Source organism: Fukomys damarensis, unplaced genomic scaffold (genome assembly GCF_012274545.1).
Source record: "Fukomys damarensis isolate Sample0158 unplaced genomic scaffold, DMR_v1.0_HiC HiC_scaffold_14, whole genome shotgun sequence".
Classification (NCBI taxonomy): Eukaryota; Metazoa; Chordata; class Mammalia; order Rodentia; family Bathyergidae; genus Fukomys; species Fukomys damarensis.
Window position 1 is genome coordinate 40616929 of NW_022900926.1, and position 18349 is coordinate 40635277.

The 18349-nt window shown below is 33.6% G+C and overlaps 1 protein-coding gene across 5 annotated transcripts in view; it reads right to left on the reverse strand.

Annotated features, from left to right (window-relative positions):
* The window catches only part of Pacrg (parkin coregulated), a 543806-nt gene that overhangs the window by 465809 nt on the left and 59648 nt on the right, over nucleotides 1-18349 (reverse strand). For all 5 annotated transcript variants that reach the window (XM_010605899.3, XM_010605898.3, XM_010605897.2 and 2 more), the window contains one exon: nucleotides 12271-12405. In XM_010605899.3, coding sequence (XP_010604201.1) covers nucleotides 12271-12405 — 135 coding nt within the window. The remainder of the gene's footprint in view (nucleotides 1-12270; nucleotides 12406-18349) is intronic.

An 18349-nucleotide genomic window follows, 5' to 3' on the forward strand; every position in this document is an offset into this window, starting at 1 on the left:
GAATTTACTGTGTTGAATTGGCATTGTACAGAAATGGACAGCCATATTGGTCTAAAAATGTCAATTTTTTTCATTTTTATTTTATTTTTTTTCCATGTATACAGGAGTAACACATCGTACTAAATATGTAAGGTCATATCTATGTGGGTTTGATTACAGAAGCTAATAAAGTATTCTCTAAATAATGAAAAAAAAAGAATAAGATAAGACTATAAGAGCGAGAAGCAATTTAAATACGTTCAGGGACCATTTTCATCTCCAGAATTAAGGATTATTTTAATGTTACATCATTGCCTTTTCTCTTTTACTTTCCTTTTTAGTTTTATTTTAGGATTCCCTATTTTTAATGTTCATACAGAGATTTCTTTAACTGAAATACTGAATAGTTCATTTGGTGTGAAAAACTATAATAGTACACAGGATCCTAATGAGATAATGAATAATGTGAAATAGGAAGTAAAGGGCTAAAGGTGTAGGGAAAGTGGGAAGGGTGGGGGAAAGGTAATAAGGGAGAGGAAAAAATATGAGAAACTGAAAAACGGAAATAAAGTATTTGTAAATGGAGAGGGGAGGAGGGGGTGAAGGGAGGGCAGGGACAAGGGGAAAAAATGAGAATCAAGACCTATTATGTAAAGGTACAGAATCCCAATGATGAATGTAACTGCATTGTATACCTAGATTGTACCAATAAACTCAATAAAAAGAAAAAAAAGATAACCTTTTCGATCAAGGTAAAAAATAATTTATTGAGTCTTATCTTAAATATGGATTTGGCCGCGGATTCAGCTCAGCGGTTCGGTGGCTTGCCTTGCAAGTGCAAGGACCTGAGTTCAATCCCTCGTTACCCCCCCCACAAAAAAAGAATCACTTAAATATGGATTAGAATTGATATAATTATTAATTAAAATTTTCTTTAGGTTTTGCCTGAAAGAAAAGGAAAAATCTTAATACAATTGTGGATGTCAGATGGTATCTGGAGAGACACCTAGACCTCTCTAAATAATTCATCAAACAGTAATTTTTTTACAACCATACTCTCCACCCCACCATACAAAGGATCAAATGCAGGACCTTGTACTTGTGAGCCAGGTGCAGCCCCACTGAGCTTAATTCCTGGCCTCTACAATCATAGTGTTAATCTATTTGCTTTGCCATTTGTGGAAGAAATTTTGTCTCATTTATACCTTTGTAAATAAAAAGCAGGATATGTAATAAATGGAAAAACACAGAGGGATCTATTCATTAGATTTTTCATGGGGCAACTAAATATTCCACCTTTCAGGAGGATATGGAAAATTCAGCACAGAACAATTGTGTCCCCAAATGAACTTTTCGACAAGCAGCAATACAGTTTTAGTTTAAAGATTAGGAGTACTAATACTTCTAAAGTGGCAACCTTTACTGCTTGGAGGGTGGCAGCAATCTCATTCTTTGTGGCATATTAAGTGACAACACGCTATCTTGGCTACATTACCCTTAACATGATCAGGGCCTCTCTTACTTTTAAGCCATGGTGGTCATCCAACTTAAGAAGCAGCAGTGATTTGTTTTTCTTCTAGTTGTCAGTCTACTGAGATCTGAAACTTACAACATTGCTTGTTTCCCCTTGGGTTTCTGGTAATGTGAATTGTCTTTAGCCAGTGCCTAACAAATCACTGTCACAGAGCAGCAGTCGACCTTTCTTTTCAATCTATGCACTTTCCAGGAGTTATAAATCAGTTGACTTTCAAGCTCGATGAGATGGCATATGCCCTAGTTTGAAGAACAGATGGAGGCTTGAGGGAAAATTGTTTCTGCAGGCTTGCTACAAGCAGCTCTGCTCCATAAAAGTGAACCATTCGCACTAATTTCTCACATAAATTATATAGGCAGCAGGGAGCACCAGCCCATTCAGCAGAAAATCTTTCATCTAGCTTTCAGAGGTCATCTAACCAATTTGAATTTAAAGTTATTTCTGATACATTGCTGTATTTCTCTGTTGTACACTTCTAAGACATAACAATTTACATCAAATAAAAGAATGGGATAATTGTGTATGCACTCCCCTGTTTAAAAAATAGCACACACACACACACACACACACACACACACACACACAAGCAGTATAGTACGTTAATTGCCAGGTTTTTTCCCCAAGACTTCTAGAATAAATTTTATTAATTAATCGCAGAGAAATTAATAATGGAAATATAGTAGATTTCTCACACACAAAAAAAGCAGATAAAGTGTCACTTCTCTTATGAAATTAACCTTACAAATTCTCCTAAGGCCTATTATCCAAACTCCAGCTTCGGCAGTCATCAAAAGAAACAGAAACTCAGGACAATTCCAACAGAACAGTCTTTCTTCTTATGAAGCAAATTATTCAACTCAAATAAATTTATGTACAAGATTTCAAAAAAATCAATATCAGATTTACCTAAGGGGCAATAGACATAACATTATTTTTTTAAATCCTTAGGAAATTAAGAAATTGCAGGCATGAAAGCACTAAATTATAAATCAAAACAATAGAATTTTGTGAATATATGGATGGTGAATAGATCAGGCATCATCCTGTCACAGCATGACTTACTCTAAAATGCAGCAATATTTACAGATAATGAGCCATCATGATTTGGGTCTTATTTTAATTGTAAGAGAATTAGTGCACATTTTAATAATAATTATATTCAATAAGTGTTTTTCCTATTAGAAAATTATCATGTATGTCAAGAAAACAGTCACACTGACAATTTTGAATAGTTCATGAACACCAATGCTGCTGGGAACTGAAAAGATTCATAAAAATGAGGAAAATCAGAGAAGAAACACTGAATGGGATTCGTTAGTCAACATAGAATGCACAATGTGGTGCTTAACATCATCGTGGAAGTTTTAAAGACTGGCCTGAATATTTTAACCAATTTTTAGCACAGAATTTTCTTCACTTGAATGCTCGAGTTGGACATTCATTTTTATCATTTAAAAAGAAAAATAAAATTCCATCATTTTACAAGTAAAATATAGGAAATGAGTACTCATTGGGAAAACATTCATGCATAATCTAAGGGACAGTTTCATGATAAAGGTTCAAGTCCACTGAAATTACAATATTTAATTCTGGATCCTAAGGTATTGTGGATTAAAATTAAACTTGTTGTTGCTAATCTTTCCACTTTGTTTTCAGAAGCTCCTATTATCTTTGGACAATTTCTTAGTATCTGTTTTTTGAAGTATTTCAAGAACATGTCAGAGTTCATAGTTCCTTTAACAATTATGAAACAATTTTCTTTTAATTCTGATAATTAAAAAGTGGCATAGAAGTCCTTTAGTACACTGTTGGCACACATAAGTAAAATAAAGCCTAGACAGTAGGAAAGATAGATATACAGTAGTGTCTAGGAAAATAAACTTTATAAGCATTAACTGTTGTACTTTAGTTTGATTAAATACATTATTACTGAGCACCATATATTTATAGGTGGTACCAGGACAGAAGATTGTGTGGAGAAATACAGAGATCCCTGACTTAGACAATTTCAGGATATGCTTACTTTTAGTAACTAAGTTATTGGCTCCATTTTAAGTCCCTATTTTGTTTCCAATTTCTATCATATTTAATTTTTTTTACTTTTGTATTTTTATAGTTCTTTGTAAGATAAAATTTTGATTTTGAAATATTGTTGATGCAAGTATATAAATGATATTTATATAATTGTCTATTGATAAAAATATTAGGGAAGTATGCTATAGTTACTTGGATGACTTATTATTGATTTAAAAATTTTTGTTTTTTCATAAAGTCTTGTGGTGATCCAAGTTTTACTCAGTAGGTACCATATAATTAGTGCACTAATTGCAAAGAACCTGAGTTTTCATGGTCAAATTTATATCTCTCCATTGGGACAGTAAGGAAGATACATTTTTGGCAATGAGCAGAGCGTAGGTCTATTCTCATAAGTATATGCTTGTATGTATCAGTTCTGTCTACTAATTTCATTTCAATAAAATTGACTACTGAAAATTATTTACATATCAAATAAAGAAGGGGGATACAATCCAGAAATGCCCTTCACCATTATGCTATTCTGGACAAGGACCACTTTGATACAGCCAGGTGGGATTTATAAGGTGTTAAGGCAAAGTATAAGTTTCCCTTTCTTTGAGAAAATTTAATAATTTTTTTTGTCGCATGTGTAATACTGTTTGCATTATGTCCTCATTTGCCTATAGAGTTCGAGAGTATCAATTTCGTACTCAAATCTTTCTAATCTATGGGACACCCTTATGCTTGTGAGTGAGGAATTTAGTAGAAAACTAGACCGTGGTACGTGTCACACACTATCACATACTACAGAGTTATGCTAAGATGAAGAACATTGACCTGAATCAATATTTATTGCATCAAAATGACTTAAAAGTTAGAATTTAGAGACACATTTTTGTATTTGTAGTTCTTTCACTGCTAAAATAACTGGTTTAGAATATAGTCATTTAAAATATCTAATGTGTTTATGATATTTCCTGCCAAGATCTTTTTTCCCCCAAGATCTCTCTTGAAGTGATTATTATGCTTATAGTACATAATATTTACATCATTTTAAGGAGTATATATATATATATATATTTATATATATATATATAAACATGGATCCCATTCCCATTTGCAAAGGATCTATCTCTCTATTTCCTATTGTCCATCTTTCATTTTGTTACTCAAATTATTTATCTTTGGGTTTCTCATAAAAAAAGAGTTATACAATATACAAGCTAGTGTGTCTGATTTATTTCACTTAATATTATGTCTCAAAGTGAATCCATTTTCTCACAAATTATTAATTTGTTATAGCACAGTAGTACTGTCTTATGTATAAATTTCAGAACTTCTTTATTTTTTCAAGTGTTGATGGATGTATAGGCCAATTCTAAGATATAGATATTATGAATTGTGCTGCTTAAAATGATGCATGTATCACTGTGGTATGATGTTATTAATGCTTTTAGGAGAAGGAGAATGGCTGGGTCAAATGGAATTTATACTTTCAGTTTTTGAGGAATCTCTATATTTATTTCTATAGTGGTTGTACCAATTTACATTTATGTCAACATTTTAGAAAGGCATTTTCTTCCCTGCAGCATTTTCCAGCATTGTTTGATATATTTTTTTAAATGATAACCATTTTTTTTTTCTGGAGTAAGATGGAGTCTCCATTTTGTTAACATTTCTCTGATGGGTAGATATGTTCAGTACTTTTATGTATTTATTGGATACTGTATTTCTTTTACTGAGAAGTCTATTTCAGATGATCATTTTTTGACTGGATATTTTTTGGGGGTCTGATGTTTTTTAATTCTTTGTAAATTCTCTATATTAGGTGTCTGTCTAAGTAGCATCTTGCAAAATATTTTTCCCATTGTTTATTGGTACATTTAAAGAAAACAATACAGTTACATTTATCATTGGGATCTTGCACCTTTACATGATATGTCTTGGTTCTTGTTTTTCCCTATACACCTGTCCTCCCTTCAACCCCCTTCACCCTTCCCTATTTACAGACTCCATTTCTTATGTTATCTCTTTACTCTGTTGATTGCTTCCTTTGCTCTGCAGAACTTTTAATTTGTTGATACTTGATGACATTTCTTGTGCAACTAGGTTTCTGTTCCTGTACCTAAGTCTTTAAGAATTTTACCTTGCAGCAGTTTGTTTTTGCTTTAACATTCATGTCTTAGATCCATTTTTATTTTATTTTGGTGCAAGGTGACAGATATAGGTTCTTTCTCCATATTTCCAAACATTATGTTATTTATTTGGGCTTATACTGTTTTCCTAATCTTAGTTTTCACAGCAATAAACTTCCCTTAGGACTGTTTTCATTGTGTCCTATATGTTCTGGTATGTTGTAGTAGCATTATTATTTGATTCTAGGAATTATTTAATTTCTTTCTTGATTTCTTCTGTCACTCATTGTGTATTCAGGAGTGTGTTATTTCCAGGTGTTGGCAAAATTTCTGCGATTTTTTTGTGATTGATTTCTAGTTTTTGTGTGCTGTGATCTGAAAGCGTGCATGGGATAATTTTGATTCTTTTGTATTTGCTTGAGAAGGAAATGTGGTCTATTCTGCACAAAATTCCATACTCTGCTAAGAATGTATATTCTGTTGTTATGTGGAGCACTCTGTAGGTATCTATTAAGTCTGTTTGAAGGTGGGTTCAGCTCTTAATTTCTTTGTTGATTTTTTTGTCTTACTGCTGTGTCTGTCTGTGAAAATGGGGTGATTAGGCCCTCAATTATGATTGTAATAGTGCTTAGTGGATCTTTTATGTCCAGTAGTGTTTGCTTATTTGAAGTTGGGTGCACAGGTATTTGGTGTGCACATGTTTACAAGTGTTATATTTTCCTGTTGAATTGTGCCCTTAACTAATATGTAGTGAGCACTTTTGCCTCTTCTGTTCAGTATTAACTTTAAAACCACTTTTTAATGAAGATAAAATTGCTACCTCTCCTTGATTTTGGGGGCCTGTTGCATGGAATATTGTTTTTCATCCTTTGATTACTCTAAGAATTTTTTGGATTAGATGTGTTTGAATGCAAACTATTCCATTTTATTTTTGATCTACTGAGCCAATCTCTGTCTTTTAATTGGTGAGCTGAGGCCATTTAAATTGACTGGTATCATTGAAAATTATTTACTTATTCTTGTCATTGAATTATTGTTCTGATGTTGATTCCTTTACTTTTTCCCTTTTTGTTTAACTGCTCACCCTGCTGATATACTCATTCTATCAAATATTTTGGTTTCGTTGACTTCACTTTCTTTGCCTTGGATATCCTTGTGTGGGGGTACTGGTTTTGTGGTTATGAATTTCTTAAAGGGTTCTTGGTTATAGAATATCCTCATTTCTCTGTTGATTTTGAATGATAATTTTCTAAGATATATCAGTCTAGGTTGAAAGTCGTTTTCTTTTAGAGCTTGAAAAATTTTACTCTAACCTCTCTTACCCTTTAAAGTTTATGTTGAAAACTCCATTGTAATCCTAAGGTTTACCTTTATCAGTGCTTTTCTCTGAGAGCTTTTAAGACTCTGATCTTATGTTGGACTTCTGGGATTTTTACTACAGTGTGTGATGGAAGTCTCTTCTCTCATCACAATTATCTGGCATTCTATAAACCCCACTTGCCTTTTTCTATACCAAGATTCAACTATCTCAATTAATTTAGAAAAAAAGGAAGTGATATAGTTTGCACAACATCTTTTTTTTTTATTGACTTCCACCAGTGACATCCATACCTGTCTCTGTGTTCTCTGAGTTCTAGAGGCCTTTTGCCCAATATGTTACCACAAGTCCTCTACCCCAGCCAACTTTTTCTTTTCCTTCTGCTCAAACTTTGTTCATCCCTAGTCCCATACTGGAGGGCTCTGTTTTCCAACCTGTGAAACCTGGCACAGGCCTTTGGCTGGGTAGAAGGCCTCCTCTGCCCATGAAGGATACTGGAAAGTGGACAAGATTTAATGCTGTCTCAAATTTTTCTGGTATTTGGGGAAACAAAAGGAAAGTGCACACTCTGGCTCAATTTCATTGGGTGTATCCCCTCCCTTGTGTCTCTAGGGATTCCATCTAGAGTGCTGTCTCCTTCCCTCAGGTTATCAGAAATGCTCTGCAAGTGGCCTGTTCTCAGGGTAAAGGATTTTGGGGGAGGTATGGAACAGTAATAGTCCAGTGTCCCTTTTTCAACGACACAGATATTTGGTTTGATCAAAAGGATACTTCTTTTAGCTTAATTTTCTGTACTTGGGGGTGATTGCCTCTCCCACTTCAGAATGCCTGCATTATCTGGTGTCTTGCCTTCAAGTTCCTTCAGTGCACCTCTTTTTCCACTTGGCCATGTTGGAAAGTCTGAAGTGATTATTGTATAATTTGTATTCCTATGTTACTTAAAACAGTGGTTTGAAATCAGATTTCACAATAAAATGATGAATTTCATAGTGCTACGTATGATTTATAGTTGTGTTCCTTAGTAAGTGTGCAAGTAAAATATTTTATTTCAAGTTTGCTCAGATGAATATTTCAAATGACCTCAGGTTCCTGCCAAATAGAGACCTAGAATAGGCTCTTAGCTCTTTCCCCTAAAATTTGTCATGGAATAACCATAGCAAGGAATAATGGATTCCAGTGGGAAACAAATAAGTGAAACAGAGAGGGGAGAGAGAGAGAGAGAGCAAAGGAGGGAGAGAGACGGAGAAGAAAAAAGATAGAGGTAAAAGAAGAAAGGGAGAAAGAACAAGACGTTTAAGGAGAACAGGGAAAGGATGAGCAAGAAGAAAAGGAGAAGGTGGATATGGAAGAGGAAGGTGGGGGAGAGGAGAGGAGAGTGAGGCAGCATCTCCAGAGCCCTGAGGTTGTTTTAAGCTGAGATGGGTGGTGTGAAGGATGCCCAGAGGAAGAAGTGAGAGGACACTATACAGAAAAGCTGTGTGAACTTCCCTATAATGTCATAGTCCCTCTCATACTGGCTTAAAACTCCTCTCTACCATAGGGCCACTTTCTGCATGTATGACTCCCTTCGCTCCTTGTTTAAAAGCAGAGGTAGAAATAATAACTGCATATTTTGCAAGATGGTGTAAAAATATTCCTTCCCTTTCAAGACTGTCCCTATAGAAAAATCTTAGTTACAGCTTCACCCACTTCCACCCCAATCACCATCCTTGTGATTTGTACAAGAAATTAAAGAACAGAAATTTCAGATAAGGAAACTCAAATAAAAAATTTAAATTTCCATTTTGATTGTTCCTGCTGAGTATCTGCTTTTATAATTTATCCAAACTGCCTAGCTCTTTTTTAAATTTCTGCATATAATGTGTACACTGAAGATATCAAATTTCCTCACCAAAACATACAAAAAGTAGAAAAAACAGATTTTTAAAAAAGTATTTCAGAGCTTGCTTACCTGATAGATTTCTAATCCTGTATCAGATCTATTCATCTTTCATTGATAAAAATAACTCATCACTGAAAAGTACATAAAAGATTTGGCTAGAAATATTTTGTGAAAGTTTTTTTACATTTATCAAGGAATTTATGAAAGGACAGAGAATCATGGTAAAAATGCACATGTGAGTCCTATGTTTTTTTCTTTAATTATAATTGTTAACAGGTCTTCTTTCTGGATAACAAATTCAGGCATTTATTTTTGAATGCCATTATCTTAATACAGAGTTATTCAATATAATATGGTAATCATGTGGCTATTTAAATTAAAATTAAATAAAATTTGAAATGCAATTCTTTAGTCTCAGAAGGCACATTCAAAGAGCATAATGGCCACATATGGCCAGTTGTAAAACATTCCTTCTGCAGAAAGTTGTGGTGACATCACTTTGATCTTTAGAGGCACCATAAGAAACAGGCTGAACTGGCTAGGCCATGTCCTGTGGCCTCCCACATTGTTTCTGCATGAAATAGATGACAACTTCCACGTCCATCAGTTCAGGATGAGGACTGAGAAATCTAAACACACCAACATTTACCTATCTCTAACTCTTCTATTTCCTGATTTCTAAGGCTATTTATGATATTATACCATAGAGTGCTTTTGTTATTTCAAAAATGCATGGTGGGGCCCGGGATTTAGCTCAGCAGTACCACCGCCTGCCTCACAAATGCAAGGTCCCATAGTTCGACACACGGTACATTTAAAAAAAAAAAAAAAAAAAAAAAAGCATGGTGGTTTGTAACATAAAGATGACTGGGCGAGTCCTGGACAAGCAGAAGGGAAAATCCCTATACCTGCAACTTTAGAGACTGGAATTACCCTGAGATGAAGGGACACACAGCCTTTACCATTATTTAGGACAGAGTCCTAAGTATTTCTGAGTCACATCAAAATTTTGATATCAGAAATGGCCGTCTTGTTACTCATTTATGCACAGTATTTCAGGCAGTCACAATCCCCCTAGCAGTTCTGAAGCTGACCCAGGAATGTTTAAAGATGGCCATTGTTTTCTGGGGAAAGCTCAGCAACTGAGGAATCTTCAAGAAAAGAGAAAGACCGCAGGCTGGTTTCAAGAGGTAACTGTGCTGCAGGTTCTCCGGTTTTGCTTTTAGCTTTGAGGGTGGGGGAGGGGCCCAGCTTCCTTAAACATTTTAGGCCTTTTCCTTAGAACAGTCCTAAATAAGCTCCCTATTCCTATTTAGCCCCAAACTATGCTCACAGTAAATAGGCCAAGAAATAAAATAAATACATTAAATGATCAGAAGTCTATGTTTATTAACATTAACGTCTCATTTTCAATGTTATAGCAATATAATTAAAATATGGTACCAAAGCCCTAAGAGCTAAAAGTTGATAGGTTCTAGACTTTTCTTGTGGTCACTTTCGCAGCACATATACTAAAACTAGAATAAAATGTTTCTCTAAATATATGACATTTTACTACCAGTAAAGGCACATAAATTGTTTCCTCTTTATTTTTACTTTTTAGCTTACTGAAATAGAACTATAATCAATTGTAGTTTAAAAGAATTAATATAACCATAAAAAAGAAAAGTAGTTTTAGCCCTACTGACAGATTGACTGTTGGATTATGATAGATAAAAAGCAAAGTGATTCATCCCATATTTTTATTAATAATTTTTTTAAGATGAGTTTTTCCAATCTCTTGGTAATTCTAAAAGTTGCTCACAAAGTTATTTGAATAGGTAATGCAATTTACACATATGTTATAATTATTTCAAATACCAAAACTACCCCTTATAGAAAATTATGACAAACCTTACCCGACAGAAATCAGGTCATCAGGAAATTTCTCTGTGTTTTCTATGAACCAGTAGGTGGACAAGCAAACACAATACCCATATAATTAATACAATATAAGTGAACCCAAAAATCACAACAAAACTTTTGGAATATATTAAGGCTGAAATATCTAAATTAGTCATAATTGCTCTACATTTTTTCCCACACATATATTTTCACGTAACAAATTTACTTTCTAATAAAGATGAATACAAAGAAGATAATCATCTTCCCTAACCCTGCCTCTGAGTAATTTATAATAAGGCTTAAGCATGATACCACCATGCTTCTTTTGTAAAGTGGGATAATTCTAGTTTGATAACTGAATATAGATGACTGCTCAAGATTTAGAAATGTTTGCTGATAATATGAAAGTATTTGAAAAAGACATAACAGATATGATACAACAATCCTTTCAGCCTTTCTCCAGAGGAGGGGGAAAGTAAATTTTAATGCATCATTCTAAGCTATTTACTTTAGTAAATTCTTTAATTTAATAATTTCATTTTTAACATAAATTTATTTGTTCAAAATTACAAGCATTTCTTTCAGGATGGATTCTTCAGTTAATATGTTAGTTGCTGAACTCAACTATTTGGCCAAAATTTTTATTTTCCTTAATCTGAGGCGATACTCAAATGTTTTCAGGAGATTTGCTGTCTTTACATGAAGAAGCTGTTTTAGCTGATAAATATCACCAACAGCAAGGTCATTGATAACAAAAATAATTAAATAGCAGAAACGGCTAGAGATCAGCATTCATCTTTCAAATTAAATGTAAAAGCCTTCCCCAGTTAAGAGATTGGCAAGTTTTTATAAATAACATCAGTGAGCCTTTTAGAAAGAAACACAGTCACATTAGAATGGAGTCATTAGGCAATACATTTATTTTGAAGCCAATTAACCTTTTGTCAGAAAAATGTCGGAGCTGTAATGGCTTCGGCAGAGGTCAGTCTCTAACAGGGCAGTGTGACAAGCCCTCCTGCAGGCTGCCAGGGTGCATCAGAGCACACCCAGCACCTAGAAGTGGCCTTCTTTTGTATTCTGCTCTACATTTCCAGGGAGCAAAAAATCTTGACCTATCCATTTAGGTAATTAAAGCTTCCATTTGGAAATGTCCTGCAGGAAGGTGAAATTTGGGGGAGATAAATGGCTATTGCTCTCCGCATCCAGCCGCCAGTTCCATCATTTGATGGACTGCCTGAAACGGGCTGCGCTGCCAGGTTCTCATAAAAATAGAGATGAATTGGGCAGCAGACAATTCTCTAAAGCAGAGCAACTCTGTCATTATCTTCCTTACAAGCTATAATTTAATTGTTAGTCAAGGTGGATGGCTGACACGGGGGGGGGCTTTCTAAGAGCTTACCCACCATCTTCCATTTGCTTCGAAATTACTCCAGCTTATTTACTTAGCAGTCAAGTTTGTTTGGCATTGGGAGATGTCTCTTCAGCAAGCACAGCTGGCTGTCACAGCTGTGCCCTGACTTACCTTCCAGGCTATTTTGTTTCCTTTTGAATCGTGCTCCAGGGCAATTGGGAAGTCTCCTCGCTCATAAAATTTTCGGAATGCTGTAGGCTTGGTTGGTCTTTCTTTAAATGCTCCTGCAGTTGGAGGCCCTCGCACCTTGAAGGGGGGTAAAAAATCATCAGTGCTTAAAACATACTAAAAAAATCCCCAACAAAGATAACATTTTTTTCGTTTGTACAAAATGTGCTGGAAGATAAAAATCAAATTAATTAGGGACAATAGAAGTCTCATATTAATATAAATGTTTGGGAAAGAAAGTTATTTTAAAACCACTAGTAAGGTTCTACTTTGTTTCAAGGCATTTTTGAAAGCATTCCTAGAAAATGTCACTTAAAATATCATCTTGTAAGGAAGAGAAGTCTGACACTATATTTAAGGAAAAATTTTTAATATAGCTAAGTTCAGAGTGTTAAAAGTTTGAAAATTTTAAAATTGTAAATTATAAACTCAGGCCTGATACATGTTATGGAGTACTGAAGTAATGAGTTTAAATTATTTCCCTTTAATCTCACTAGAAATACATAAATTAATGGTATATGTTCTCATATTTTAAGTATTAACAAGGCTATTATATGATATAAAGTTAATAATAAATTAGTTTATAAAGAAAAAGGATGTGTATATAGAGCACATAACACACATGTGCATATAGCACACACTTCATAATATGCATCTATGAAGAAGCAATATTAGATTATGATAATTTTTTCACTACCTTAACTGTAATTTTCATTAAAGAAGAAATGTTTCCCATAAATTAGTCAAACTGAGCACATCTTTGAAATCTGCATTATTTACATCTGAATTAATTTACTGGGTTATAAAATTCAAAATTGATGAGTGACCTACCTTATTTGGGAAATTATAGTGTACTGTAGTATTGTTTCTTATAGACAAAGAATATGTGACTGTGTTTCCTACTTGCTAAAAAAGGTAAATATCAGTCATTTTGTACATTAGTTTAACAAAATTATCATTATTTTAAATAATTAATATGGACTAATAATTTAACTTCCTTTTAAATTTATTTTTAGATTAATTTTAAATATTTTTAAAACTAACCTTAATAAATATATTAATATATTAACGTATCTATAATAAATGTAACAAAGATATACAATAAATTCCTTATTAAAGGATAATGTTTGAAAGTGAATATGATGTTAAGAAATGCTAAGATGATGGAATGCTGAAGTGGAGGTGGTAAGCCACAAAAGACAAAGGTACTTCTTAAAGTTTAGAATTTAGTTGACCATGTAGCACTTTTTCCCAATATGTGATCATGTAAGTAACTGAGTCAACACTAGGGATTACCAGTGGGAATCAAAATATTCTCTTCCACACTGAAGATGTGAAATTTCTTCTGGTACCAGGAATATTGACCACCATTTTTGGTCAAATTCACTCATCTGTTAAATATTCACATGCATTTGACAACTACTTTGTGCAGAGTTCTGAGCTAAGGGCTGTGTACAGAGGAGAACATTTGTAGCTACCTTACTATCATGGAAACTACATAATTATGATTGTTTGGCTTTTGTAATCCATGAAGTAATAAATTTTGAATCACAATTTTTAAGAGTTATAAAGGACTGAAAAACTTTTTTTGTGAAGAAGATTCCAATCTCCTGATGTGGAGGCATTTTAACACTACCCCCTGCTGAAAAAGTGATGGAATAATATGTAAGAGCCACAGTAAACCCGCATGAGTGTTTGAACATATATTCACAGAAAATTACAATGCCACGGTGTATATGCATAGATGTGTGCATGTCATGAGTATATGATTATTATACATTAGTAATTACTGGTCAATAGAGGTACCACTTATTTCATTTTATTTTTCATTAACTTTTTATTGAGATTATTGTAAGTCCATAAGCAGTGTTAAAAAATAATACCTAGAGGACCCACGTACCATTTTCCCAGTTTCCCCAATGGTAACATCTTGAAAAGCTATGTGACTACACAACTACTAGGTAATTGATACTGATACCAATGAGAAATGAGCATCTCTATCACCATAAAGATCTCCTTAGAGCCTTCTTGGGCTCTTTGCCTCCTGGCAACAACCATCTCTTCTCAGTTTCTATGATTTTATTTCAAGAATTATATAGCATGAAATCCTTTGGAGTTAGCATTTATTTTTACTCCAAATAAATGTCTGTATATGACAGACATTGTGTATCAATAGTTCAATACTTTCTGATGTTGAATAGTATTCCATGGCATGAATGTACAACAGTTTAACTATTTACCATTAAAGATCATCTATGTTGTTTCCTGTGTTTTGCTATTAAAGCTGTAATTTTTATAATAGTTTTTATCAAGTTGAGGAAGTTTCCCTATTTATTTTTGTGAGATTTTAAAATTATGAATGAATGTTAAATTTTGTCAATGTTTTATGCATCAATTAATATGCTCATGTGATTTTTTTCTTCTGTCATCTTTTGATGTGGTGCCTTGGAGTTCTGGGATTACAAATTCAATTTCCTTAACAGTTATAAAACTATCAAATTATATTTCCTAATATGGTGTTTGTGTGATTTTTTTGTGTGTGAAAATTAGGCCCATTTCATCTAAGTTGTAAGATTCATGGGTATAGAGTTGTTTGTAGTTTTTTATTATCCTTTTGATGTCTGCAAGGTCAGTAATGATATCCATTTTTTAATTTTTTATATTGGTAATTTGTGTCTGCTTTTCTTCTTTGTCGGTCTTTTTAGATATTTGCCAATTTTATCTCTCTCTATAGAGCCATTCTTTTATCAGTGTTTTCTTAATTTTTCTGTTTTCCTTTTATTCACTGACATTCCTATCTTTATTTCCCTTTTTGGTTTGTATTTATTTTTCTAAGTTTTTAACGGGGTGGTTAGATCACTGATTACAAACTTTTCCTCTTTTTTAATATATGCATTTATGTCAGGAGACATTATACATAAATTTTGGGGGAAAAGCATTTCATAATTAAAGTATAACTATAGCTTTCTAAGGCCCAATGTCACCTTGCCCGTAAGCTGGCTATGGCATGCGGAAACACAGCTTCATTTTTCCGCTAGTCACAAGTTCACATCAGCCGAAGACATCCTGGTTCTTCAAGAACCAAGTAGTTAAAAAAGAGAGAAAGATTTCACCTAGGGGAAGGACAACTTCTTTATAGCCTGCTATCTCATCCTACCTACTATTATAAGAATGCTCTCCTTACTGCCTTCATCAACATAAGATCCTCACAGCATAAGATCTTAGCAGACATAGGATTACCACCCCCCAGTTACCTGATACTTCCTCTGATTATTGTATGCACCCAATAAATAATGGATAGCTCAGAGTCTTTGTCTTTACCCACTTTACTCTGAGGCACTGACCTCCCTGGCCCCCCAATATACTTTAAAATTATGCAAGTCTCTGTTGTCTTTTTTTCTTTAACCCTTGCTGTTCCCCTTTCTAGGCAGTCGGAGGACTGATCACCCTCTGATACCTCTATTGCCTTGTATTTCCCCGTCAGGACTGTTTTACCTATATATGTTGTACATGTTTGGTATGTATAATTTCATCTTCACCAGTCTAATATATTTTTAATTTCCCTTGAGATACATAGATTTTTTTAGAAGTGTCTGTACAATTTCAGTTTTTAGAATTTGTTGGTTTGCTGTATAGTACTATGTTAGCTTTCCATTGCTGCAACAAAATATCAGAAATTCAGTTGAGAGGAGGAAAAATTTATTTTGGCTCATAGCTTCAGAAGTTTGAGTTTATGGTCACTTGGCTGGCTCCATCATCCTGCCTGCGACAAGGCAGAACACTGTGGCAAAGTGCATGTGGTTGAGCAAAGCTGTTTACCTCATGTGTCCAGGAAGGAGAGAGAGCAAAATATATTCTTCAAGGGCATGCCCCCAATAATCTACTTCCTCTAACTAGACCTCACTTCCTAACGTTTCCCCCACCTCTCAATAGCCCCTTAAATTATGAGTTACTCATAATTTAAGTTCAATGAGTTACTCTATTGGTGAGTGTTTTTTTTTTTTTTTTTGTATTTATTTTTGCTTTTGGGTTTTTTTTTTTTTTTTTTTTTTTTTTGTTTTTTTTTTTGGGTTTTTTTTTTTTTTTTTTTTTTTTTTTGGTTTTTTGAGACAGGGTCTCACTATGTAGTTGAGACTGAACTGGAACTCACTATGTAGCCCAGGTTGGTCTTGAACTAACAGTGATCCTCCTGCCTCAGCCTCCCAAGTGCTGGGATTACAGGAGTGTGCCACCATGCCCAGCTTTCTTTAGGTGAGTTTTGAGACCTTATGATTCACTTACCTCTCAAAGGCCCCACCTCTGAACACTGCTACATTGGGGTTCAAGTCTTTTGACACATGGGTTTTGAGTGGCCTAAACCATAACAAATTTAAGCATAACAACCTTAAAACATAGTCTACCTTGGTTTATTGTCCATGGCCACTCATAAAAAATATGCATTCTAATATTGTTGAGTAGAGTGCTGTTGTTGGCTGCATATTTTGATTATATATTTTTATTAGGTCCTGTCCTTAAGGATGCTGTTGAGTTTTCCTATATCTTTGCTGATTTTCTGGAGTGTTGAAGCTTTCAATTCATGTTCACTTCATAAAATCCTACACAGAGGATTTTTATGACTTTTTTGTAGATGGATGCTTGTTTTCACTCTGCAATATACCAAAGATTGATAAAGTTTAATTTATGTGATATCCCTGTGTCTCTGGTAAGATTTTCTCTAAGGTTTACTTCATCAAATATTATAACCACTCCAATTTTCTTTTGATAAGTGTGTACTTTTTATTTTGTTTTCCATTTGTTTTTACTTTCAACCTGCCTATATATCATTATATTTGATTTTCTATCTTATTCTTCTATTTTTATTTATTTAATTGTAGACAGCCTATCATTGGGTCACAGTTTTTAATTCATTCTAATAATCTCCACTTTTAATTGTTTTAGACCTTTTTCATTCAATAATTACCACTTTTTAATTGCTTTGAACCATTTCACTGATATTAAGTATCATGTATATTTTTTTCTCTTTGTTCTGCATTCATTCATGTTCTTTTTTTCCCTGTCTTGCCTTTGTTACTTGAATATACTCAGAATTTCATTGTAATTTATCTAATTGTGACTTTGAGTATATTTCATTTCATAGCTGTTTTGCTATTGGTTTAAAGTATTACATTATATATACATAACTTAACCACATTTACTAGTATTGTAATTTCACTAGTTTGACGGAAATGTAGAAATTGTGCCTTTGTATATATTCAATCATCATTTTCTATTTATAATTGTCTGAGATTTTCTTTTACATACATTTAAAGCCACACTAGAAAGTTTTATATCTTTTTATCCAACTTTCAAACACAACGTAGAAAACCCAAGATGAAAAGGAAACTCTTTTGTGTTTTCTTTCTTCTTTTATTGTTTTCTTTATCGAATAATTTTCTTAGATATCATCTAGGGTAGATGTGCTAGGAACAAATTCTTTTAGTTTTCCATCATCTCAGAATGCCTTGATTTCCTCTTCATTCCTGAATATGTATTTTAGCTGTTACATTGGTAATTTATCATTCTTTTTGAAAAACATATAATTCCAATTCCCTCTATTTTCCATGGCTTCTAATGAGAAATTTGTTGTCACTCAAACTGCTTTCCCATTTATAGATAAGTTCTTGTTTCTTAGTATGGTAGTATCTTTTGTTATCTGTAGTGCTCAGATGTGTAATTATGATTTATCTTGGCAGATATTTCTTTTGGATTTGACTATTTAAACTTTGCTGAACTTTGTGGATCTGTAGCTTCAAGTCTCTTATGAATCTGGAAGGTATTCATCCTTATTTGAGTACTTTTTTAGGCCTGATCTCTGTATTCTGGGCTCAAATGAAATTAAACTCTTTTTTTACTATTATTAATATTTCTTTTTTAAAGTCTGTTTTCTCTGTTGTTCACTTTGGGTAATTTCTACTGTTCTGTCTTAAAATTTGTGAATTCTTCCTTTTGCCCCTTTCATTCTATTACTGAACCCAAACATTCT